This window comes from Triturus cristatus, chromosome 4_2 (genome assembly GCF_964204655.1).
Source record: "Triturus cristatus chromosome 4_2, aTriCri1.1, whole genome shotgun sequence".
NCBI lineage: Eukaryota > Metazoa > Chordata > Amphibia > Caudata > Salamandridae > Triturus > Triturus cristatus.
The window spans coordinates 416,225,137-416,251,026 of NC_140586.1; the positions used below are offsets into that span (position 1 = coordinate 416,225,137).

The 25,890-nt window shown below is 43.3% G+C and overlaps 1 protein-coding gene across 2 annotated transcripts in view; it reads left to right on the plus strand.

The window, feature by feature from the left end:
* LOC146834490 (ferric reductase 1-like) overlaps positions 1-25,890 on the plus strand; it is a 439,656-nt gene that overhangs the window by 208,686 nt on the left and 205,080 nt on the right. For both annotated transcript variants that reach the window (XR_014960631.1, XM_085601878.1), the window contains exon 9: positions 18,962-19,063. Coding sequence is in view for 1 of the 2 variants with exons in the window: in XM_085601878.1 (XP_085458004.1) it covers positions 18,962-19,063 (102 nt within the window). In the remaining variant the exon portion in view is untranslated. The remainder of the gene's footprint in view (positions 1-18,961; positions 19,064-25,890) is intronic.

The following is a 25,890-nucleotide window of genomic DNA, read 5'->3' on the forward strand; positions in this document are numbered from 1 at the left end:
GGTTGCTGCGCGGGGGTAATTACTTTAGAGCACTCTACTCCAGGTCAACGGATGGGTCCCTCACGGGGCCAACCAAGGTGGCGGTGCACGTGTGGAAGGCGGTTACGAACTCGCTGGGTTGGAAGGATAGGCTCACCCTCGCCACTCCGCTGTTTGACTCCGATATGTTGGGGAAACTTTGGCACACGAAGGGATTCGAGAAATGGGATCTGATCGGGATATCCAGGGTGGGGGATCTGCTGGCTAAGGGGCGAGTTAAATCGTTTGACGAGCTACGGACGGAGTACACTCTGGAGGGTACGGAATATTTCCGGTATGCACAGGTACGCCATGCTCTGCGGTCCGTCCTCGTCGAGGGGGAGACGGTGCCTGAGTCCTCTCCCTTGGAAGATCGGATCCTGGATGGCCATATGCCGGAGAGTACAATCTCCTTAATTTATAAGAAGCTCGTTAATGTCCGGACTGACCTCCTCCTAGGGGTGCGGGATCAGTGGACTAGGGACAGCCTTGAATTGGATGATGAGGACTGGCAGTACGCCATCTCCTCTCCTAAGGAGGTCGCGATCCCCGCACGACTAAGGCTGGTCCAGCTTAAGATACTTCATAGAGTCTACGTCACAGGGCCCCGACTGATTCATATGGGTTTCTCCGAGGATGGTTTATGTAAGAGGGGCTGTGGGATGGTGGGCACCTTTCTACATATCATATGGGAATGTGGTGTGATCGCGGAGTTCTGGAAGCAAATTCATGTAGTGATGCAGGAGGTCACGGGTATTGCACTGCTGCCAGAGGCACGGCGCTGTCTTCTGAATGTCTGGGGTCCTACTGACTATGACGTGGCGCAGACTCAATGGGTGACCCTAGGAAATATGGTGGCGAAGCGTGATATTGCGCGACTGTGGGGCTCTCAGAGACCTCCCGCTATGGATGCATGGATGGATAATATGGACTGGAGCATGTTTAGGGAGAAAACGGTGTATAGTGCCCGGGGGCGGCCTAAGAAATGGCACAAGATATGGGGACGATGGAACCAGTATAGGGGTGATATATGTCTGCCCCCGGCCACTGAACCGTTAGAGGAGCAACTTTCCCCCTAGCTTCACTTCCAACTTGGGATTTTCATGATGACTATATGCTAGAATGTTAGCGCCTCTGCTTCTCCCTCATCCACCCGACCGGTGGCTTTGTCCTGATTTTGGGAATGGGGCCGCGCCCCCATCGGGAACTGGCACGAGTTTATTGTGTATACTGCCTTGCTTGTGTTATTTATTTTAGGTTGTCTAAAAAACGGAACCTTTGTTTTTTTTCCTGTACTAGAGCTATGGACGCTTTCATGTGTTGCTTAATTGGCTGCCGAACCTCCTGGATGTCGGCTGAATAGCTGTGTTCCAGACTGATATAAATAAAGGTTTTAAAAAAAAAAAAAAAAAATCCCCTGAGACTGACAGTTCCTACACCCCTTGTTCCCTCTACAGCAGCAGTAATGATGATCCAGGAGCCCGAACAGCACCAAATGCCTATCCTGTTGTCAGGGTCTGGACTGCTTACCCTGACGCCCTGGTTCATTGACACCAAAGCTAGTGCCATGCAGCGCAAGATCAGGAACTCTATTTGGCAAAACCAGTTTGCTGCATACAACACGAGTTCTTTGCACATGGTCAAGAGAAGGAAGGTGGAAAACCATGCAGAACTTGACCCCGTACTACTGGGTCAGTATGTTATTGCCATTACAGGGGGATCTCCATTATCTCAAGGGAGCTACCGGCTGGTATAATAAATTCCAGCCGCAGCATCCCCTCATGGAGGTTACAGGGAACCTAGTAGGAGCTCATTGGTACAATACGTTTAAAGAAAATAAGGCAAGATAAGTGCAAGTTAAAGAAGGTATTTGTGAAGTCCCATCTTTACCTGCAAGGCAGATTCTCTTCACAAGCACACACATTTTTAGGACAGTTGAAGACTACCTCCACCACAAATTGCCAACTCATACTCCGTGGCTCAGGATGGGTGACTTTGGCTCCAAAACAATGAAATTGGAGTGCAGCAGGCTCTTCACATACCTGCGTCCAGTTGGCACTGCACCTACTGCAATAGAAATTGATGCACCTCTGTCTACTCTGGGGTAAAACATGTGAATTGTGCATTACTTTTTCATGCAAAAGCTGCAAGTATGCAGTTGCATATGTGCATTCTATCATGCTAGTCAAATATTTTTCAAACATTTTCTATTGCTGTCATCCTGCCTTCGGCAGCTGCCATGACGTAGCATCTGATTGTGTTTCTGTTCAGATGGGACCTGGTCTGTTAGCTTGGGTTGAACGTTTCCTTTTGGTGCAATACCACGCCTGATTTCTATGTAGTTGCTCACTGTATAGAGTGGATCATCATGTAAAAAAAAAAGGTGGACTGAAATACGGCCTGAGCTATTGGATTTGGTGACTTTTGTAAGCATTACACCCATCATCTTTGATTGTGTTTTGCAGGGTTCCCAGCTCCAGATTGACTGCCAGTTGTCACACTGTAATGCTCAAGGCATGGAGAAGGTCATTAATTCAGCTTTCTCAAGTTACTTGTTACTTGAGGCCTTGGAGGCCTTGGAGATCTCCTCATTTGGCCCACCTGGACCTGAATCTAGTCTCCACCCCTCCGCAATATCTTTGTGCTTCCTTTTAGCTTCTGCCTACTTGCCCCCCTCTGGTCGTGGTTTGTATGTGCCTTGCCATGCCTTCACAGTGCCTCTTAACCTCTTAGGAGATTGCCAGCTTTCCGAAACACATTGAGGATGTGAGGCAAGAAGGTGCCCAGAGGGTGCTGAAGGAGTGCCCAGGAAGTGACAAAGGAGTCGGTCCACTAAGGGGCTCTTTCACGTATCCCCCTGCCTCCCCTTCAGTGAGACCACTGTGAGGTCCTCGGAGGGCTTGGACTCAGACTTGGTATACTGGCTGTATCTTGGCTAGGAAATGGATGGCGCAACGAGACAAAGCATCCATACAAACGTACATTGGGCATATGTAAGGTGTGGTTGGGGCAGTTGTGAATAGCACATATAGCTGGCATTCACTTGAGAATGGGGGGGGGGTCGGAGTTGTGGTTGAGGCCATCGTGTGATAGGGGAGCGTTGGAATGGCTTCAGGGTGGCACTGGTTTTTAACTTCAACCTTGCTGTTGATCTGGGTGTGGCTGGTCAGCAGGTTACTGGTTGGCTCACTTACATTTTCCACCAGTGGTGGCTTGCCAGCAATCTCACTTGAAAGCTCCTTTATGTTGAACTACCCTTCAACTACTCCCAAAATTAAAACCTAATCACAAAAGACCCCTGTGGGAAAACTTAACCAGATAAATGCAATGTCACTCAAATCATCAATGAATGTTGCGGAGGATATAATCATAACTCCATTAATTCCGGAACTTTTGTCCGCCTCACATCCAAGGCTTCGTAATCAGGAGATAAACATAAAGTAGCAAGTTTTTATCGCAGACTGCAGTCAGAGGTGGTTCATCTCATCGACAAGTGTTGCCAGTCGACTCACCCACAATTGATTACTCAACAATTGTACCCATAGTACCTATCTCATCTATTTCTAACATTCCAGGTGCATAATATCCCCCCCTTTCTTCACTACATGAATTCACTACAACACCTTTAATGAATAGTGTACCTTGATTTGTGTTCAATTTTGACTGAGACACGGACACCATTTTGTCATCGATCCACAGTTGGCATGAATTTTAAAGTTTTATGCATGACCTTTATGACATTGCATAAAATGGGTCCGAGGTTTTTCTAGTCCATTTTTCAGTGGCATATGCCCAATAGGCCGCTCTGTTTCACCTACAGGAGGAAGGTGATGGTGCTCAAGATTCTCAGAGCCAGAGGGGAAGGGCACTCTTTTTTCTCTGTTGTAGTCAAACTTTGGAACATCTTACCCATTCACATTGCTGGTTCTGAAAAGCTTCTGGCTTTTCATAAACATCTGAAAACAAGGCTTTTTTCAAATTAGCCCCCTGTTCCGATTACTTTGACTCCCCATGTTGTGCTCATGTTTCTGGATGGTCATAGCACCTTGACACCTTTGGGTATAGTTATGCCTTAGAAATCCCTTTTTCATTTCATTTTAGTTCAGTTGCAAATACCTGGCGAGTCTGAGAGCTTGATCAAAAAGATACAAAGTGATTTGCCCAGAAAGTGCACTTCTTTCAGTTCACTGAAAGATTCAAGCTTGTTATCAGAACTGGCAAATCTGGATGAAATACCTCCTAAGGAAATTATATATAATTCAACTAACACATCACCGCACAAAACAAGTATTCCAATAAGTGATTCTGAAATAGTGGTGTTAAAAAAGAATCACATCCCTCCAGAGAGGCAATCTCTACTGGTATATCAATTAATGTGGGAAAAGCAGATCCTCCTTTAAGCGGTGGTTCACTTTATGATTTATTTTAAAAGGTTTTGGAATGGGGTGTCTTACCCATCTTCAAGTAAAGTACATCCTCTGCACAAAAAGCTTCAAACCTAGACTCGAATAATTATCGTCTCATTACTCTTTTAGAGGCTGAAGGAAAACGTTTAACAATATTCTTATGTTACTGTTGATAACATCATTGCCTTAAAAGTTTTGATAAATATACCTTTAAAAAGGAATACTAGCTTATATGTATGTTACTTTGGCTATTCATCAGCATTTGACAAGGCCGATCGGAAAAAGCTTTGGTAGAAATTGGCCAAACGTGAATTCAATCATACTATTTTACATTTTTTAATATCTTTTCATGACAATACTTGGCTTAAGTTTAAGCTGACAAAACATGCCCTATCTGCAGATTCTCCAACATTAAATGGACTAAACCTAGCTGGATTTTAGCGCTGCTTCTGTTTTCCATTGTACACTGCAGAGCTCTCATAATATTTAAATCACCTGGAGGCACTGACTCCAATGCCCGGTGGTAAACCAATAAGCTAAAAGGCCTATGCAGATGATCTTTTCTTTTCTCATTGACTCAATCAGGCCTTCAATTACAGCTATCTAATTCACAAAAATTCAATGTGGAAAATGATCTTTTAAAAAAAATGTGTTTATTCAGTTTTCTGTTAGGAAAATATACAATTAACATTGCAGCTTAGTACTTTTTTTTTAATTAGTGCTTATCAAACCATTGCTTACTAACCAGCATAGATTCCCTCAGCAAATGGGAACGTACCTCGCCAAAGAATATTGCAATATTTCCAAACCCTCTCTTAGCTCCAGGGATCACAAGCTATGTCCATCTGGCTTATTAAGTTAATGTTTTTGTAAAGATCTTTGAAAAGAGGCGGGTCAGCTGACTTCCAAAGCCTACATCTCTCTCTCCTCGCCAATAAAACCAGATAGAAGACAAGCCTCACCTTAGCAGAGTATAGACAGATCAGGACCTTTCCCAAAGAACACAAGCTGTTCTCTTACCTACATATGATGTCCTGTTATATCACTGATGAGCTTACTCACGGTGTCCCAATAGGAGGCCAAAGCTGAACATTGATTAAACATGTGCATATGGTCTGCCTGTAAAGCATTGCATTTCGGATATCCAATGTCTTGACCAGTCACCTTTGACAGCTTACTCGGGGTCCATTAGGCCCAGTGGATCGTAAACAAATAGTTTCTCTTAAGTAGCACTGCTTTCACCACAGAGTATAATGTGTTAAAAGATATTTGCCACAGTTGCTTTATGTCTCCCTCTATAATGTCATCTTTCCATATCGAGGATAAATCAGGGTATTTCTTGGATGGGCCTAAAGAAAGTCCCAGTACCATATCATCACCTCCTTTTTTAATGGACCAACATTCAGTACACGTTCAACCCATTTGTCCTTCCCCTCTTCTGACCACTCCCGAGTTGCTCACCACGATTGTAGCTGATAGTACTTGAATCTTGTAAGCTGACTCTTGGTACGTAGTACCAAATCTTGCCATTGTACTAATCTAGAGCCAACTTTCACGTCTACCCAATAGTTCACACCTGCTTGTCTTAAAGGGAGGCTTAACTGGTCCTCCAAACATTCTGGTGTATGAGGAGAGTCGTAGATTGGGGATAAAGACGTGTAATATGAAATGCTGAAATTATTTCTGAAAAACCCAAGTTCTTAGTGCTGCCCCTAAAACCTTCAGTCTAACTTTTTAAAACTATTTTGGATCTCCATCTTTATACAAGAAATTACTCTCCCCTAGGCCAGTTAGCATCCCCCCCATATATTCTACCCGTTGAAGAGCAATTTGGTTTGTTAGGCGGCATCCAAATGTTTTTAAATTAGAATGCATGGCAATAAATCTGAAAATATGGCATAGCCTGACCACCCGCTGCCAAATTTCTCCTCGGTTTCTTTAATGCTACTCTAATCCCTTTTGATGCCCATATGCAGCTACTGATTTTCTCCTGCAATTTACCACTAGACTCTTTTGAAAATGTAAGGGGTATAGAATTTAACAGAAAAGTTACTTTAGGGAGGATGATCATCTTGACCAAATTAACTCTACCATAGATTGTTAGTGGCAAAGTGCTCCAGCTCCCCAGGAGTTTCTCTATTGTGTGGCTTACTTTTTTTAAGTTAACAAGAGGAATATCTTCAAGCTTCTGAACTATTTCGATTCCAAAATACCTCATCTGCAGTTTTGCCCATGACATAACCTTAGTTGTGCCATCATTAACCAGATATCCTGATATTTTCCCCAAATCTTCAGCCCGCATGCATACTCTAGATATTGCAAAATGTGGGTTATTTGTAAATAGTAATATATTGTCCGTATACAATGCTAGTTTGACCTCCAACTCAGCAATTCTGAATGGGGCAATAGAAGAATCTAATCTAATCTGATGGGCAAAAGGTATGACAGAAAGATTGAAAAGGAGAGGGTAAAGAGGACACCCTTTGTCTTGTGCCCCTAGTAATCTGGAAACAGTCTGATAATTCACCATTTACAAGAACTCTGGCAGCTGGGGCCTTGTACAAAAGTTGTATTGTCCTTATCATGCTATGGGGAGCCCAAAACTCGTGAAAACATCCCAGAGATAATCCCAATGAACCTTGTCAAAGACTCTGGCCGCATCCAGTGCCACTACCGTTAGTGGAGATTTCTGGGCGGCCACCATATACATGGCACGAATCAACAAATAAGTATGCTCGTTCAGCTGCCGTCTTGGAACAAAACCCCTCTAATCCAGATGTATGACTCTCCTGATTACTCCTGCCATCCTGGAAGTCAATCTACCTGAGAAAATCTTGTAATCTAAGTTTAGCAGAGATATTGGTCTGTATGATTCTATTTTGGGGGCATCTTTATCTGGTTTCAGGACTAACATTATAGTAGCCTCTGACCTAGAAGACGGGGCTTTCTCCCCTTTCAAATTTATAGCATTAAACAACACGTTAATTACAGGAATTAGTTTCCCCAAGATTGCCTTAAATAACTCAGACGGAAGTCCATCCGGGCTTGCAGCCTTACCACCTTTTATTTTTGCAATCTAAGTCTTTATTTCTTGCTCTGTAATCTCTAGGCTCAGGGTTTTGACTTGTGCCCTTGATAGCCTTGGTAAATCCATATTCAATAGCCAGGTATTTATCTTCTCATTTCCTGGATATATATATCCTCTTTATACAGACTGCTCATTTATTTCCGGCTTCTCCTCTAATCTCCTTATTCATACATAAGGACTGATCTGTTTCCGAATCAACCAACACACAAATTGTATTCCTGGTTTTATCTGCTCTATCTTTCCAAGCTAAAAGGAAGCTACAGTGTTCACCATATGAGAGAGGCTACAGTTTATTAGCTCTCCAACTGTCATGAATTTTACTAGCCAGCTGACTTTCATACTCTTCTGGCATGCCCTCCAATTCTGACTGCAAAGCAGGTATCCTAGATGGCTCTTTCATTGAGGCACCTTGGAGCTCCGTCTCTTTTATCTTAATTCTGTCTTGAAGGAACTCTTCTTGGCTTTGGATTTCACGCCTCCTTCTAATCATTACACATACTTAAGTATGCCTTATACACACCCCATCCTATGGAAAGACTAGCACAATCATTATTAAATGTGAAAAACCTGGCAGTCTTATCTGCCAATTCTGATACAAACCCGTCATCTAACAATATAGCTCTCTCTAGGGTCCATCTTCTCTGACAGAGCTTTTCATGACATTTTAAGTTTAAACATACCGGGGAATGATCTGACAGTATAGCTGGACAGTGAGCCACTGACTCCACTTGATCATATAAAGTATAATCTAACAACAAGTAGTCTATCCTTGAATGTTTGGAAGATTTGGGATCTTTAAAGGTTCTGCCAAATTCTTCGCTTTTGAAACGTGGGCCATTCTTAACCCAATGTTTTATCATTATTTCGCCTACAGCAGATGGTGGTTATTCCAGGTGTCCCTGAGGGTACAGAATATGGCCAATTAAAGGGTTTAGATATACAAAGTGCTCTTATACTGTATTTAAACATACATCCACTATTAGAAAGTGTGAGACACTTTTAGGGTCAAGTAAAAGGATGAACTAGCAACATCTACTCTTAGCAGATGGGTGTGTTCTATCATTATTAACGTTTACGAAAGAACTAAAGTTCTCCTTTCCCCATTTGTTCAAGGGAAGCTGACACTGGGTTTTCAGCCTCATGGACATCAGCAACTGGGATCCCATTGCAGGATGTATGCATGGCAGCCCCAAGGGCTTCACCTTCAAATCTTTTGGATCGCTATTGTTTAATAGTTTCAAATCAACAGTGTTTGGCAGTTTGTCAATTAGTACTGAAGCTAGGATAATCTTAAGTAATATGTTATTTTGTTTTCATTTCCAACAATTGTTTATATTCCGTCAGGCCATTCATTAGATTTCTGATGTCTTGTGTGCATTTTCATTTATTTTTCGTACAACCTTTGTCTTGAATATACCCTTAAGAGTAAGGAATTGGACGAGGAACAAAGAAGAAAGAGGTAAGGCTTGGATTGCTTATGGTAATCTCCATTACACTTTCTCCAGTTCTTCCCTGTGCCATTCCTTAAAGTACTCTCTCACCCAAACCATGGGCAGTTGAAAGAGGTGAGCAAACTTGGTCATTACAGGAAGCGACGGACATAAAGTATGACTGATATGGTTCAATCACAGTAAGGTACGACCATTAGTATATTCAAAAATGTAAATGGACTCAAAACTTTTTGCTAGGGGGAAAACGTTGTTTGATATGAGGTGAACACATTAACAAAAGGAAATGGTACAAAGAAGAATTTAAGACAGCGTAATGGATTTCATAACTGATCCAAGCATTATACACTAGTCCCTTGGTCTCACGTTTTTTTTTTCCCCAGGACTGAGATCCCTCGTCTTGTAATGGCAAATACAATGTTTTTCCTGAAGCTGTGGCCAACCAATAAGAGACCTTCAGGTCCAAAATCTGACTTTGGGTTGCAGAGTAAAAATGGATAATGGTCGAAAAAACTCCATCATTCAATGGGATTTGATTATTTTTCCAATATATTCAAATATATATCTCTAAGGTTTCACACATTCATGCCTGCTAAAACTATTTTTTCATGGCTATCAAAAGGCTCCTATGCCACTTCAATTGGAAATGTCACCTTTGTATGCTTTCCCGTCCTCTATATTTTATTTAGTTTGCTGCTATATGGGTACAATTATCATAGAAAGCAATATTTTAAAACGGCAGAGAAGAGGCTTGGACTTACTCCCATAGCTGTGCTTCTAAGACTGACCTTGGGCTAATGCTTTTTAAAAACATGTTGCGCCCTCTCCCTATTCAAACGTATCCCTCCCAACGGAGGCTCAATCTATTCCCTCCTGGGAGAAAAGAGCCAGGGTGTAAGTGAGAAGGCATCCATCAATGACCATTTTCGACTTAGACCTACCTTTGATATGTGAGTGTGAATATGAGGTGCCCCTGTATGTCATTTTGTGGGACAGCTGCCTCAAATTTCTTTTCTCCCCTCACAGGTATTTGACAGCTCTGATAATCATATATGCTTGTCCTGCACCTGGTGGCCTCAGAACAGGGACTGTTACACTGATAGTCCATTGTCCCTCAGGCTGAGCACATATTGACAGAACTTCAAACCTTTCTTGGCAGAGCTGTGGACTAGCAGAAATCTATTGACAGTCACTGCTGGATATGCTGGACTTCCTTAACTGGTTTGGTAGCCCCAGTTCATGTGGCAGAAATAAAAACCTTTTCAGGAAAACATTTCTTTAACTTTAGTATAAAGAATGTGAGTTTTTTTTTTTTTTTTTTTTATATCTGTTTTTTATTGATTTTACACAACCAATCAAATAAACAACGAAACATGATACAATATCATAAGCATACGTGGCATAATGTCATACAGTCTCAGACAGCATAGTAGAATACACAGTTACGGTGTCGAAGCATCATGTGAGCAATTTTAACCTTAGTAAGTAAATCTCCTGTTGCTAACCAATGCGAGTGCTGCCAGCTTTCGGTCCCTCATCCCCAAAAAAATATATAAAGAATGTGAGTTAACTTCTAAATTAACTTTTTCTTAATACATAAAATGCCAAATGAATTATATATTTCTAGCCCTACAGATATGTATTTTAAAAACAGTGCAAGCATTGCCAAAACTGTTGCCATAACCAATTTCTATTTTCTGGACTATATATAGCAAATGGCTACCCAATGGGCCTCCTAGCACTGGTAATGACCTCTGTTCTGGTTAAGAATATCTATAAATAACTAGAATAGGTAGGTTTTCAATAGCTTCCTAAAGGAAATGTCTGATTTCTCCTGTCAAATGTGCAAAGGGAGCTCATTTCAACACGTGGGAGCTAGAAATGTAAAGACTCTTCCACAACCTCATGTTTTCCTGATCCTGGGAACTCGAAGAATATTCTGACCCTCGGAACGTAAGGTTTGTTCGAGGAGGCAGGGAGTTATAAGACATTGAATGGGCTGCAGTACTTTTCTGTGTACAGCTCGGTGGACCAGGCAGAGAGACTTAAAATGTATTCTCTTCTGGATTGGTAGTCAATGAAGTGCTGCCAAAGTAGGAGCAGCTGAGGTGCGCTTAGGGATTTTAAATAGCGTATGTGCTGCTGAGTTCTGTATTACCTGCAATTGGTTGGAAACATAATTGGAACTACCTGAGTAAAGGGAGTTCCCGTAGTCTAAACATGAGTTGATAAGACCCTGAACTTCTATTCTGAGCAGCTGTATCGGAAGCCAACTCAACAACTTTCTTAAGGCGCAAAGAAAACTGAAGCAATATGCTGGCAACCTTTTGGCCTGGACTTCCACAGACAGCCTTTCATCGATCCAAAATCCTAAGCTCTTCACTGCTCTTTACTGATAGAGCTGGTGCAGGAAGCAATCCTACTCACTTGGCTAGCTGACTTCATTCAAGAGGGAAGGATTTTTTGCTACAACCAATACCTCTGTTTTATCTCCCTTCAGTTTTAGATGACTATCTGACATCCAGTTTGTAACATGCCTTAGGCATGCATTCCGCTGCTGTGAGGGGTTCTTGATGTCTGTAGAGAGGGAGACGACAATCTGAGTGTCATCTGCGTATGAAACCAGAGCAAACCCATAAGTTTGTACAATTTCTGCCAGTGGGCGTATACACACGTTAAAAAGGGTGGAACTCACCGAGGATCCCTGGGGTACTCCACAATTTAATGCATAGATGGTAGAGAAGGAGGAGTCCTCCTGAACTTGGCAGCTTCTCAGCTCTAGAAAGTTGTTTAGCCATTTGAGAGCAGTCCAATTTATGTCTGCCTCCTTTATTCTCTGAATCAGAACTGGGTGGCAAACCATGTCAAAGGCAGCACTCAGATCCAGCAAGATCATTACTGCTGAGCCGCCTTGATCCAGGATCTACCTAAGCTCTCTAGTTGCCACTAAGAGGCCTGTCTCGGTACTGTTACCTGGTCTAAACCCTGTCTGTGTAGAGTGCAGGATGGAATGTGTTTCCAAGAAGGAATAAAGGTGTTTACATATGTTTCAAGAATTGTGCTCAGCCCAGGGATCACAAAGGTAGCTTTCCCCCAGTTGAGGATTAGTGGTAAGCTTTGTGGGAGCCGAACCCCAACAATCATCTAAACCCCAATGTTTTGAACTTAGTTCTTACCCAATTTATTCTGCTCCGAAATCTCCAATAGATCTAGCTATGAGACTACACTCCTACATTTCAGCAGAGTAAAACAGAATAAATGAGAAAACACTAATAACTGAGTTTTAGATAAAAAATAAGGCAAAAACATATTTATTACAGACATTTTAGTAAATGTGATACAGGGAAAAATGCATGAAAAGGCTATGAAAGCTCGAATACAGAACTACAGAATCATAAATCCTAACTAATTAGTCAAATTTAGACAAACCCCGAAAGTCACACTCCTAAAGAGTACTGACAGCATCCACATAAGAAAGGTCTAAACAAATAGACTACGTCTCAACTGGAAAATGAAAATTTACCCAGCAGCAGCAAAACGCACCATGGAAACATACCCAGGGAAAAACTAAATGAACAACCCCCTGAAAAATTAAAGGAGTGAAAAGAACCCCTCAGTCCTAACTTTTCAATACACAAATCACATATTCTATTAAAAGATTCTGCAAATTCAGCATACCATGATCATGATTAGGTTCGCATTGGCAAAGCAGATACACCAATGTAACATTTTAAAACTTTAACGCTAACCATTTGTTTAGTTAAGAGAAATCTTCCACCTATACTCTCAACAACCGCACTCTGGAGATAGTAGAAAATAAAACATTTCTCAAACAATGACTGTGAAGTCCTTGAATATGCTTCTTTAGGTACACGATGGGTGCTTCATTCCCAATACACACTTCATAACACAACAGTTCAATTGGGAATCAAATGAGTCATTCCCTTGATGCTCTGCAAAAAGAAGAGGAGAGATGGTTTGCAGCTAGACACTGACTGGGAGGGGAAAATAACCAGGAGCAAGATGAACAAAACATATGAAACTGCATCCACGTCAAAGCAAATGGCGTCTCATATGAAAATGTGTCATAACTACTTCACGGTATTAATGACATTTCTAAGAGACTCAGTAAACTCGTTTCAAGTGCTACATTATCAATTCATCTGTTATGACTCTCTACATTATTAAAACCTTCAAACTTCAAAGATAATTTTCACCCTACTTTGCACATATGCACAATAGTACCCCCTCTAATTATTTTTAAATTATCACTTAAACCCAATTAGTAAACTTATTAATCACCCAGTTGTCTTTTGAAGTCTTCCTCTTCTTAGTTAATTGAACATCCTCCATCTCCCTTATCTGTTGGAAGACTCTGACTCCTTAATTGTCTACTTCAAAGATCGCCAAACATTTTCTTTTCCTCAAAGAATTATTCTTTTTACTTTTATTCTTAATATTTCAGGTATACCGTCTAACCATACCTTTTATTCGTTTTAATGAGAAAAATAGGGAAATTGCTCAAATCATTATTATTATTATTGGTGTTAGCACATCTTGTGAGACTCCCCCAACCAAAACTACTTAACCACTCAGCTACCTTTCCACAACCTCTCGATTTTGTTTATCCAAGAGCCTATAGTTTCTCACTAACCTGGTTCTTCTAGTGGCCTACTCTCATAAGGACAAATAGGTATGTTAGAAATGTAAGAGTCAATCACTCCACTAAAGCCACTAAAGTCCAGTATGTATGAGCAGCACTTCTTTGCCTTTATTACTCTACAGACACCGCCCTCCTTCACCAAGAATATATTTAATGTGAGACAGTTCTGCATCACTATTGCTCTGCATTTGCTACTTTAAAGGACCCTTCAGTATCTACAGCAAGTCCATCTGCAACTCTAGATAGTTTTCTAATCATGACATCATTTAAAGCTATTCCCATAGGAGGAATAATAACCCTTAAAACACCCATAACTACATGTCCAAAATCCCTTGTCATTCTCCTCAAACCATGTTCCTCTACCAATTCTTCTAGATGATAAATCCTATGGAAAACATAGTAGCATGAACCCACCTAATTTGTTGGTAGTTTGAAATAAGCAGACCTTACACAAAGACAATAAAAACATATTAAAAATAACTCATAACAGGTTTGTCTTCAAACAAAAGATCTCTTCTAACCTCATAGGTTTAATAACATATACTCTCACAACAAAATCTACTCCCTCTCCTTCAAGTTAACTATTCCTTACTAGACACATCTCACCTTTTCTTTCTTGCTCCATCTTTAATCTTCGATGGAACCCTGAAATCCTAAACATGTCTTCTTCCCTAATTTCATCTAAAAAAATATTTTGCTGTTCCAAATTTCTCACCACATTTATACCGCTTTTATTCTTTTCATTAATGAAATTACGTTTTTCAGTACTTAGTAAATACAAATTAATTCTTCCATGTTAATATTGGTGCTTGTTTGTGCAACCTCTCTCAAATACTTACCATACTTAATTTGCTCATTATTCTCACTAATAAGTAATTTATCCTAATTCACACTATAATCCGTCAGAAATGTTTAAAAAAAGCTACAAACACTCTTAAAGAGAGTGAATATGAAAACTCTACTTGGGGATAGGTGGCTCCTTCACCGGCTGAATGTAGGAAGGAAAATGCATACATAGCATCTGCGAAGATTTGTAATTTCAATATATATTTTTAATAATTTTAATATACACATTTTCTCTAAAACCAATAAATAAATGCTTTTCATGTAAAGAAACTACTTGCTTAATCTCTTTATGACTAGGCCTACATGTGACTACACTAGATATGTGTTATGAAACCTTTCCCACAGGAATCAGTAACACACCAACATGCCAACTAATACTAATAATATAATTGTTAAAAGAGTCAATCCTTCAATTTTAAAGCATCTGCTGTTTCCTAAATTCATGTTAGGGACTATAAACAAAATTCTGTGGCAAAAAATACTTTCTTCTTTTAGTTTATAATAAAAATAAATATTCCCTTCCTAGTGCCTGTAGAAAGGAAAAAATAAAATGTCAAAATCACCGTCATCAAAATGTATCAGTCTCTGAATTATCAGTCTTTGTATGTATTCTTTCTCTATGCAATGTTCTCTTGTCTGAACAAGTTGATTTTCATAAACAATTCAGTGTTTCAAAAGTCTTTTTATCCCCTCAGGGAGGATCTTATTCAGTATCTTCTTCTCTAGATCTGATCATTTTTCAAAAACACAATAGCACACATTTGAAAATAATTATATTAATCAGTATCATCTTCTGACAGTTGCTTCATCAGTATTTTCTTCTGGCACTGTCTCTTCATCTGAGTGGGCATAACACAGAGTGAGTTGTTGTTACACCCAATCTGATGAAGCATATTTCTGATTGGGAACTCTTTTTCTAATTAGTCTTTTGGCACTCATCAGTTTCCCAATTCAAATATTTCTTTGGATCTTTTTCTAATGATTCACAGTGTTTTCATTTGCAAGTTCTTTTTCTGGGTAATTCGTCAGCAACAGACTCTAGGTCTCTTTCTCCCTCAAGACCTTGATTCAAACTTGAACTAACACTTAACTCAGATTCTCTATTTTAGCTCTTCTCACAGCAATTTTTCTCCTCCCAGAAGGGGTTTTTTCAACTCAGATTTTCAATTGAAACTTGGCATTGCTTAGATCAGAGAATCCCTCTTCTTGCTGTCACTCTGACCACTTTGTAACTGGACTTCAGAAGTTTCAGTCTCTTCATCCGAACATTTGCTCACATGAAACTGTTCTCTTTGACTTTCCGCTTGATCTTTCCGACATTATGTTTGACCTTTACCAGTTATAGAACAATGTCCCACCCCTCTGCATACACGCTGCAAATCTGAGTTTGAATGTGGTTTTTTCAGCAGACTAATCATTGGGATAATCAGTTTTTAACTCCTCCACTGTGTTTGCTACTCTTACTCTCTTTATATGAGCAGTGTGGATTCATTGAGGCACCCAGGACATTTGACTGCACTGTTGGTGGTCAGGATCACTTGGAATGGACCGCTCCAATGTTCATCTAGGCTGCTTTTTCAAACATGCTTGCGAATGAACCTTCAATCACCCATGTTCACATCCAATCACCCGCTGTGATAAGAGACAGATTTCACCACATCAGGCAGACCTTTGTAATAATCCAGTACGAGATGTCACCAGTTATAGAAACTAATGCAGCTGAAGGTTCATGTAAAAGCTGTGAGAAATTTGGTTGTTGGTTGACTGGGGTGTGAGCCCTGGTCAAGCAACTGCCACCATCTCCTGCATAGTAAACCACAAAAGTCACTAAATGAACCTGTTCCTAACCCTCTGGTAGCTGGGCACTAACTAAGACGCAATGTGTTAAGTATTTATGCAGCACAAAAAACTGTAATTAAGTGAAACCACAACACACACAAAAAATAACACTCCAATTTAGAAAGGTAGAGTAAAATGTAATTATTTATTTCACAACAAAAATACAATTGGTAGAACTGGAGATATGCAATTTCAAAGATTGAAGATATGTATAGCACCTAAAAGTACAAAGCGGCACTTATGAATATTCTTGGGAGACCGGGTGAAAGTCACAGTTTCAGCCTGACTGCAATAGAACGCTGGGCGTATACAGGGACCAGGTTTGTCCAACTGCAAAAGTTCCCTTCTAAAGCCAGCATGAAGAGTTCCATTCACAGTGGAGGAAGCCGTGAGGAGCAGCGAGAATGCCGCAAAAGGTTTTCGCTGTAGTGCAAAGAGCAGGCCAGGCACCGCGGACTGTTGTCTCTATATCAGGAAGATCCTGTTGGGTGCCATGGATAGTTGTTGTTGAGGATTTAGGTTGGCAGACACCGGGGGCTATCGATGCTGTAGCATGAAGTACATATTGAGCATTCCCAGTCATCACTGGATGTCACTGTAAGGCAAAGACTTCGCTTTACCGGAGCTTCCTGTTAGCAGACGGCATGGGCAGCAAGATCATGGTGCGAACAGGCGCAATTTCAGCGCAGTTGCGAAGAGACCAATACTTCAGGATTTCATCTTTTCTTTTAGGAGGAGCTCAACTAATGCCACACCCAGGGTCCAGGACTTGATGTGCACCCCCAGGGGATCAGGCACTCACTCCAGCAGAAGCCAGCAGGGCTCAGTCAGGTCCAGTTCAACAGGTCAGTTGAGCTGTTGCAGGGAGAACTCTGGAGCTTGTTGTGTCCCTGTAACTCAGATTGGGAGATCAGTCATCTGACCCTTGGAATGACTGTAGCCTGGTATGAACTGGTCCGGTCTTGCTTTTCAGACAGCACAGCAGGCTCCAGCAGAAGGGCAGACCTTCTTCTGTAGTATACACAGGTTCAGGAGTTAACTAAAGAGAGGGTCTGAGGGTCCCATATTTATACCTGGTGCCCACTTTAAAGTGGCAAAGGCTTCTGGAGTTTCCCCCTACCGAGGTGTCTGGAATTTCCTGTCTCCCTGCACTGTCTGTCGAGGGGCACAATAGGCTAGTGTGAAGTCTAGGGGCACACTAGGCTTGTGTGTGGGCTAAGCTGGTGCTTCTGAGTGCACGTTTGGTTGGGACACCTCCACTCCTCCATCACGTTAGAATGGCCCATCCTGCCAACATCCAGATGCTCTATTGTGATGCTGTCTGTGAGGAATACACAAAGGCCAACTGCAGCTAGTCATTTGACCCAGAAAACAGGCTCCAAGGACCAGATGGTTAGGACAAGAAAATTGTGGCTCAAAACCACTTATTAAATGTAATAAGGTAAGCCAATGACCTCACAATAGTGAAAAACAAATGTATGAGTTTTTCCCTACCAGGGCATGTAAAATGTAAAAGTACAATTCTAGCTTTTTAAATACACTGCACCCGCCCCTATGGGCTGCTTTGGGCTTACCCCTGGGGTGATTTATATTTTATAAAAAGGAAGGTTAAGATCTGACAAACCAGTTTATTTTGCCAGGACGAAATGGCAGTTTAAAACTTCACATTCAGGCTACAATGGCAGGCCTGAGGCATGTTTTAAAGGCTACTTAAGTGGGTAGGATAATATGTGCTGCTGGCCCACTGGTACCATTTAATATATAGTCAATGCGTACCTGTAGTACCCCTTTACTAGGGATTTATAAGTATATTAAATGTGTCAATTGGGTGTAAGTTAATTTAGCCATAATTAAGGGAGTTGATGGTAAATGGGAAGGATCCTAACGCCAACAAAAACGAATTCAGCTAAACAGGATGGGTGAAGGTGAAAGGTTTGAGGACTATCATCTAAGGATGTCAGGTTTAATAACAAGGAATTAAATGTATCGTGTGTAGGGATTTCGCTTTACATTCATAGCCATTGCAGTTTCCAGCCCTCAATAACTGCAACTGCACGAGCAACTGTAAGAACATAATAGCAGTAGAGCACCTATACCTTTTGAAGTCCGTTGCGCCCCATGTGTTAGCCGCCCCGCAGTGGCTGCATGTCGGCGTGGGGTTGCTGGTGATTCCTCCGCCGGCCGGAGGTTAGAGTGGGGGGGCTCTGGTGATTCCTGCGTTTGCTGTCCGCGATGAGGGACAGGCCGCCCCCCCAAAACTCGTTCCGCCCAGGGCGGAACGCCCTCCATTGTTACGCCACTGCACAATAGTTCAACAAGATTAAATAAGGCGTTCTCGTGCTGGGTTTGCAGTGTTTCTGAATATCTGCAATTAATTGTCATCTGATATACCGAGGGGTACTGTTTATGCTAAATTCAGAAAAAATAGCTCTACACCAAATTGTTGTGCAATGCTTGTGATTGATGTAAGCTCTCACATAATACAAGTATAGTTCTGTTGATCAAACAAATGACCATAACTCCTTAACTTCTTTCACCATGTCTGACTTGTTAAATTCAATTATCTATGATCCTAGATTTACATAAACCATCTTGACCCTCTCTCACGCGCCCCCTGATTATATGCCATAATGGGAAATATTTTGTCTTTCAGGGAAATGATGACATTTATGGCTGTGTCTTGACTTCAGCTGGCAACATTGACGTTCAACGTGTCCTTTCAAGTGGGAAATCAATCTCCGAGAGCCTGACCTTGGTAATTTACTAACATTGATACACACTTACATACATCACTGCTTTAATTTTAGATACTTAGTTGAATCTGACACTTTTTCATATTTCCATAATGCATTAACTGTTAGAGAAACAGCAGCTTAGACTCTGACACTGTCAACCTGGTTTTCACTTTTCACCTTCATTCATAGCATGATCAGTGTCTGTAACTGTGGTTGACTGCAGTGTAACAGTGTTAATCTTGATTGTTCTGGGTTTAATAGTGTTGTGCATTAAATTCCACAACAATTGGTCTTTCATTGGTGTAAAATAAATGAAAAGGGAACCAGAGCTGGATTCTTGGTTAGTTTATGGGAGGGACTCTCTGTTGTCGATAAAGCTTTTTTTGCACACTTTAAAGGTTGTTCCCATGATTCTTTGAATGCAGAGATAGTGATTGTTAGTAATGAGGTTTCTAGTTCGCTAGAGTATGCGCCTAAGCCAGGCAGAACCCACCACTCTGATGAGGTTACCCACCCAAGATAACCCCTGCTCACTCCCTTTGTAGCTTGTAAGAGCAGTTAGGCTTCTCCCAAAGGCAATGTGTAAAGTGTTTGTACAACACATACACACACCAGTGACACAATACATACACCAAACAGGATTATATAAAAATACTCTATATTGTGCACATAATTTAGGCAAAAACAACACAAAACAATAACCACTTTACCAACTAGGCAATTGTCAAAACAACACAGTTAGTGCAATAAGACTAAGATGTATGCGTTAGAAAAATACCATTACTGCGCATACAATGACCATCCTGAAATAATACTTCTATCCTGACAGTGCAAAGATCAAACAACATACATTAGAAAACATCACAGCCTAAAAATGCAGCAGTTTGGTTAGGAACAGAATACATAAATTACCAGGTAACACCAGTTGGACATAAATCATGAAATATCGCCATAACATCTCAGTAACAAGCCAGTGTAGGCATAGGAACCTTTGTGCCCCTATTAGCAGGGTTACTGTAATTTTTGTGAGCCCCAGTGCAATGGTTGTAGGTAGGCATACCACGTAGGCTGCAGGAGCCCTGCGTGCCACTATAGGTAATCCTGCAATTTATGTGAAAACACCCACAGAGCTTTCCTGAATGTGGCAAGTGAAGATCAGGCAGGAAGCCCCACAGTATGTCCCAAGCACACAGGAGGATACACACACACTGTGGGTGCGAGCGGGGAGACCTCTCCTGGTCCGCCATGTATGCACAGACAAAGTCCCATACACAGGGAGCCAGAGCCCTCAGTGACTACCTGAGTCGCTTCCTCTGAGTTAAAAAAGAGGCAGTGCCACCCGTGAAGGGAGAGAGGGATGGCGTCACTGCTTCCCTTGGGCCCCCACTCACCGACTGCCTACTCTGTGGGTTGGATAAACCTCAGGGACTGCGTTTCCATCAACACTCCTTGGGGCAGTGCGGGGGAAGGTGGATGCCGCAGGGTGGCAGGCCTCGAGCACATTGTCCGTGTCACCAGTTTTAAGGTTTCCCTGTTTACTCAAAGGATCACAATGTTGCTCCCACAGAGGGAGTGCACTGGAGACCTTTCTCTGCCTCTTGCGCCCATGCTCAGTTGCCACTTTGCATCTAAGTTTTTGGGCTGTCAACCGGATCCTTGCAGACTTGGCCCGCCCTTTGTGCCCAGGTAAAGCAGTTTTAAGGGGCTGCACTGAGAGTTAGTGCTGTGGCTTACTACACACTTCACAGAGTCCACAACTGCAAGCCCACACTTTTGGATCAAACAAAGCAAACTAAGCACTCCACATGCACTATTTCACAAATCAGGAAACTGAGCAGTGCTCACCTTGCACTGGATTGTAGAAACCAGGAGCACACAACAGCTCTGGCCAAGTGCTGCTTGAAGCCAGTAACAGCACTCTCTGTGCATTGTATTCTTCACAAAGCCCATGCTACACTCACGAGTCCCACGGCTGGTTTCAGTCCGAAATCTTTTTGTGCCCAGGGATTCCAAATGACAGGGAGGGGGGCTGCAAGCAAGCCCCTTGATAGCACTCTGGCACTAAGGCAGGGAAAAGCAGCAGGCCAGCACATTTGAGTTCTTAAGCAAAGTGGCAGTCCTTCTTGCAGTCCAGCAGGCCACAGGTCCGCACAACAAACAGGGGAGTCCAATGGTAGTTCCTCCTGACAGCATAACGTTTCCTTCTGGCAGTCTGTAGAGCCAGCAGTGTATAGGTTATAAGTCTCGCACAGTGTCTTAAAGTATGGGGTCAGGGCCACTGTAATTATACTCAGAATGTCTTTGATGTGGAGATAACTTCAAAAGAATCTTAGAAGTGCTCAACACCACCATTCAATCCCAGCCCTGGCTCCAGATACACTACAGGGTGGTGGAGACAGCACTGTGAGAGGACAGGCACAGCCCTATTCAGGTGTCAGTGACAACTCCTCCCACCACTCTAGCTCAGGAAGACCCATCAGCCTGATCCATCAGGATATGCAAAGAACACCCCAGCTCCCTCTGTGTGCCTTTTTAGAGTAATTGCACAAACAGGCCCCTGTCAGTCTAAACCAGATGTTGATTGGAATCAGGCTGCAAAGCACAAAGAGTCATAAGCACATAGAAATGCCCACTTTCTAAAAGTGGCATTTCCAAAATAGTAACAAAAAATCTACCTTCTCTAATACGTAGGATTTATCACCATTATTCCAAACATACCAAACATGGCAACGCTACTCCTTTCAGATCAGAAATTAACACTGAAAAACATATCGGGGAATTCCAAACACAAATCTATGAGAGGAGCAGACCTCACAGCAGTGAGAAACCAAATAGGTTGTTTGCTACTACCAGGACATGCCACACAATGAAGCGCATGTCCTGCCTTTTACCTACATGGCACCAGTGGCGATCGACACAGATAAGAAGTAGTGGGGCAGGTGGAGGGGCCCAAGGGGAGCGCAGGGTGGTGGAGCACGCAGCAAGGTGGTTAAAAATATTTTTTTCTAAATAAAAGACTTACATGATGCTGTCGTCCACCTCGCGCTTCTCTGTTATGGTCCCAGCAGTCCCTGGGACAGAATCATGGACTCTCCATCCAATCCCCACGCTGCTCTCAAGCATGAGAGCAGCATGGGGATTGACATGAGTGGGATGGATTAACGTTCGCCAGAGGCAAGACACCAAAGTCCTAGGACAAAAACCCCATGGATGTCATAAACGGCTGATACCGAGGGAGGAACAAAAAAAGGGCAGACCAGGTGGCCATCGTTCTCTGGTCTTGGCACACGACCACAAGGCTGGTCCGACCTGTTGGCGTTGTACCCTAGTGGGGGGCACTCAACAGTCACCATCAAGCGAGAGTAATGAACCAATGTGCATTCAACCCGCCCCCCTAAAATGCCAAGTTACGATGGGAGGCAACCCCTCACACATGCCTGGGAGGAGACAAGCACATACGGGACTGACAGCTTACCGGAGAGGTCCATGAAATGAAACCACAGAGTGAAGGGACTCCCACACCTAGAATCACCAGAACAAACGGTCTTCCCAGTCCTGGAAAGTTAAAGAGACTTACCAACAATCACAGGGGAGTTGAGAACCACCCAAACCGCCCCCCTTAATACCAGAATCATACAGAGGCACTGAGACGCCCAGCTATAGTCACTAGTAGTCAGCCCCCCCTCCCACACACAGGCATGGGAAGACAACAGACTGCAGGAGGGCCCCAACCCCCTGACCCGGAACCAGTCTCCAACCTCCGAAAATCACCACTAGACAACGGAATCCGCTCTCAGTACCACTATGTTGGATAAACTCGATAGAGTATTGGAAGCCATAGAACATTCACGAGTCACTATGGAGGAGCGCTTTGATACCCTCACTACCAATCTAAATCTGCTTTGAGATGACCACGGGAAATTAGCGGACAAAGTAGCAGATGGAGAAAAGGCCCTGTCCACACTGAAGCCCCTGGCAAAAGTACAACAAGACTCCATGAGAGACCTTCAGGCCAGGGTTGCGCTGCTCGAGGAGAAGACATATGGCCTAGAGAGACGCTTTAGGCGAAGCAACCTCTGAATACTGAATCTGCCAGAGGGGGTGGAGAGGAAAGACCTCGTCAAATACACAGAAACCTGGTTCGGGTCATTCACGCCTCAAGCGGTGCTGACAGCTATCTTCTCAGTGGAGAGAGCGCACCTCGTCCCGGCAAGGCAACCACCTCCGGGCTCCCTCCCGCAGCCTCTACTGGTCAAACTCCTCCACTTCCGTCTGCTACGGAGACCCTATACAGCGAGCTGCCTGACAAAACGGCCTCATCACAGTGGAATACAAACAGGTCATGCTCTTCCCCGATTACTCCAGAGCGATACAGCAACAAAGATCATCTTTCCTGCAAGTAAAAAGACTCCTCCGTGAGAAATGGGTCCAATACTCTCTATCAACGACCATGACACCTTCCCGCCCACACCCAAAGCCCCGATCAGTTATCCAAGCAGACCTATAGGGCCCATTCCTCCCCCATAAAGGAGCCCTGGAACCACACGCGGGCCAACCCCCCCACGATACACTAGAGGGTACATGTTTTGTACCAGTGTGGATGTACTGTCAGTTGCAGCAGATCCCCAGCATTGGGGCTTCACCCCATTACAGTTATAGTTCTATCAGGCACTCTGTCCCAACCTCATACCCCTCCTCGAACACAGGGCAACTTCAATCAGCAAGATACACTGGCCATGTACTTGGTGCAGGCATTCCTAATGGGGGTCCCTCAGTCATGACCCTCCAGCTTTCCCCCTCCCCCACGGGACCCATACACCCCCGTGATACCCACAACAGAAATTAAGTTTCTCACTTTAAATATCCGTGGAATACACACTGCATGGAAAAGATACGCTTTCCACGCATACATCAAGTGCCAACAAGTGCAGATCGTATTACTGCAGGAAACCCATCTCACGAGGGAGAAACTCAACAAACTCCAGAGATGCTGGAGGGGCACTTTTTGTGCCACCACATATTCAGCATTCACACGAGGGACACTGATATGGCTCAGGCCAGGATCCCCCCCTTTTGAGAGAACTGTAGAAGAGTAGACATAGAGGGAAGGTCTGCACTTTGGAAGACCTATTAGGTGGCCAACCAGTGCTAATCAACAGTATCTATGCTCCCAATACGGAATAAACAAAGTTCTGGGAGACCTTATTTAAGGTCTTGGCCCAATTTATAGCCACACCATGGATCCTGGGAGGAGATTACAATGGTATGCTAGACTTCTCCCTGGACAAGTCCCACCCCCCATCCCGACTTCCCCCGTCCACATGCAAACAGCCCGCTTCTGCACATGGACGAACCAGTGGCCACTAACAGATGCCTGGAGACAAACGCATCCGACAATCAAACTCTATTCCTTCGACTCCATCCCCCACAATCTATGAGTGCAACTAGACCGATTCTTATTTACACCTATACTTCTCACCATGATTAAAAATGTGGACTATCTAGGCAGAATACTCTCGGACCATGACGCACATGTGGTAACTCTCCAATGGTGCCCACCCCTAACACCGATCCCCACGTGGCGACTGCCACAAGATTGCTTTGAAGATCCGGTATTCAGACATGAACAGAGGGAAAGCATCCAAAACGACTTCACCGAAAATGAATACGCAACATCATCTAGATCATTAGAATGGGACGGCTTCAAGGTTCTCATAAGAGGAGCCTGTATCCTTCAAATCACCGTGGTGCGAAAGACATCCGAACAGACGACGGAGTCCCAATTAGCGAAACTGTCGACCCTGGTGTGATACCCCTAACACAGCCAACAGAGGCAAAGACCAAATAAGTGGAAGCAGATACAACTTCAGTGCTAACACTGTCAGAACACATAGAGAGGGCGATCGAGCCGGGACGTTGTTGGCCTGGCTAATCTGGCAAAACCGGGACTCACTAGCATAACGAACTCGGCAGGTATCATCACTTAGACACAAACAGAGATTCTGCAGGCCTTTCATGAATATTACGCGCCAACACCAGACAGATCGGAATACATAGACAAGATCCTAAACCCCATCGCCATGTCACAACTAGCCGCCTCAGATAAGACTTCTCTAGATGAGCAGATCACATCGACAGATATAAAAAACGCATTCCATAACCAAGCCAGAAATAAAGCACCAGGCCAGGATGGCCTACCGCTAGAATATCACAGCACATTCTCCTCCCAGTTAGCCCCGAGACTCAAAATAGTAATTAACACGGCATTAAAAACTGGGGAACTCCCTAAGTCCATGTGCAAATCCATACTAGTGACGTTTCCTAAACCTGACCGAGACCCCCTATTACAATCTTCATACCGACCAATCACATTACTGTCATCGGATTGCAAAATCTTAGGCAAGATCCTAGCGGAGAGGGATGCTCCCCGGCCAAACACACCTCGACCAATGTGGGTTCATACCCGGGAGAAATACTTCCCAGACCATCTGCAGACTTTTCCATGTCCAGGACGGGGTGCGGGCCCATTCCCAAATGCTGCATTCTTTATTTTGGACTTGGAAAAATCTTTTGACACCCTAGCATGGTAGTATTAATTCACCGTGCTGCGGCGGGTGGGGGTCGGTCCCAAACTCAAGGCATACACCAGACTACTGTACACGGGACTAGCATCCCGGGTCCGCATTGGCCGACACAGCTCAGCTCCCTTTCAGGTGACACGCGGAACGTGCCAGGGGTGCCCGCTGTCCCCCCTCCTTTCTTCCCTTGAAATAAAACCACTACTAATCCGGCTCCGCGTGGGAGGTGAACACTGGGGCATCCCATTAGCAGACCGCACCCTATATGC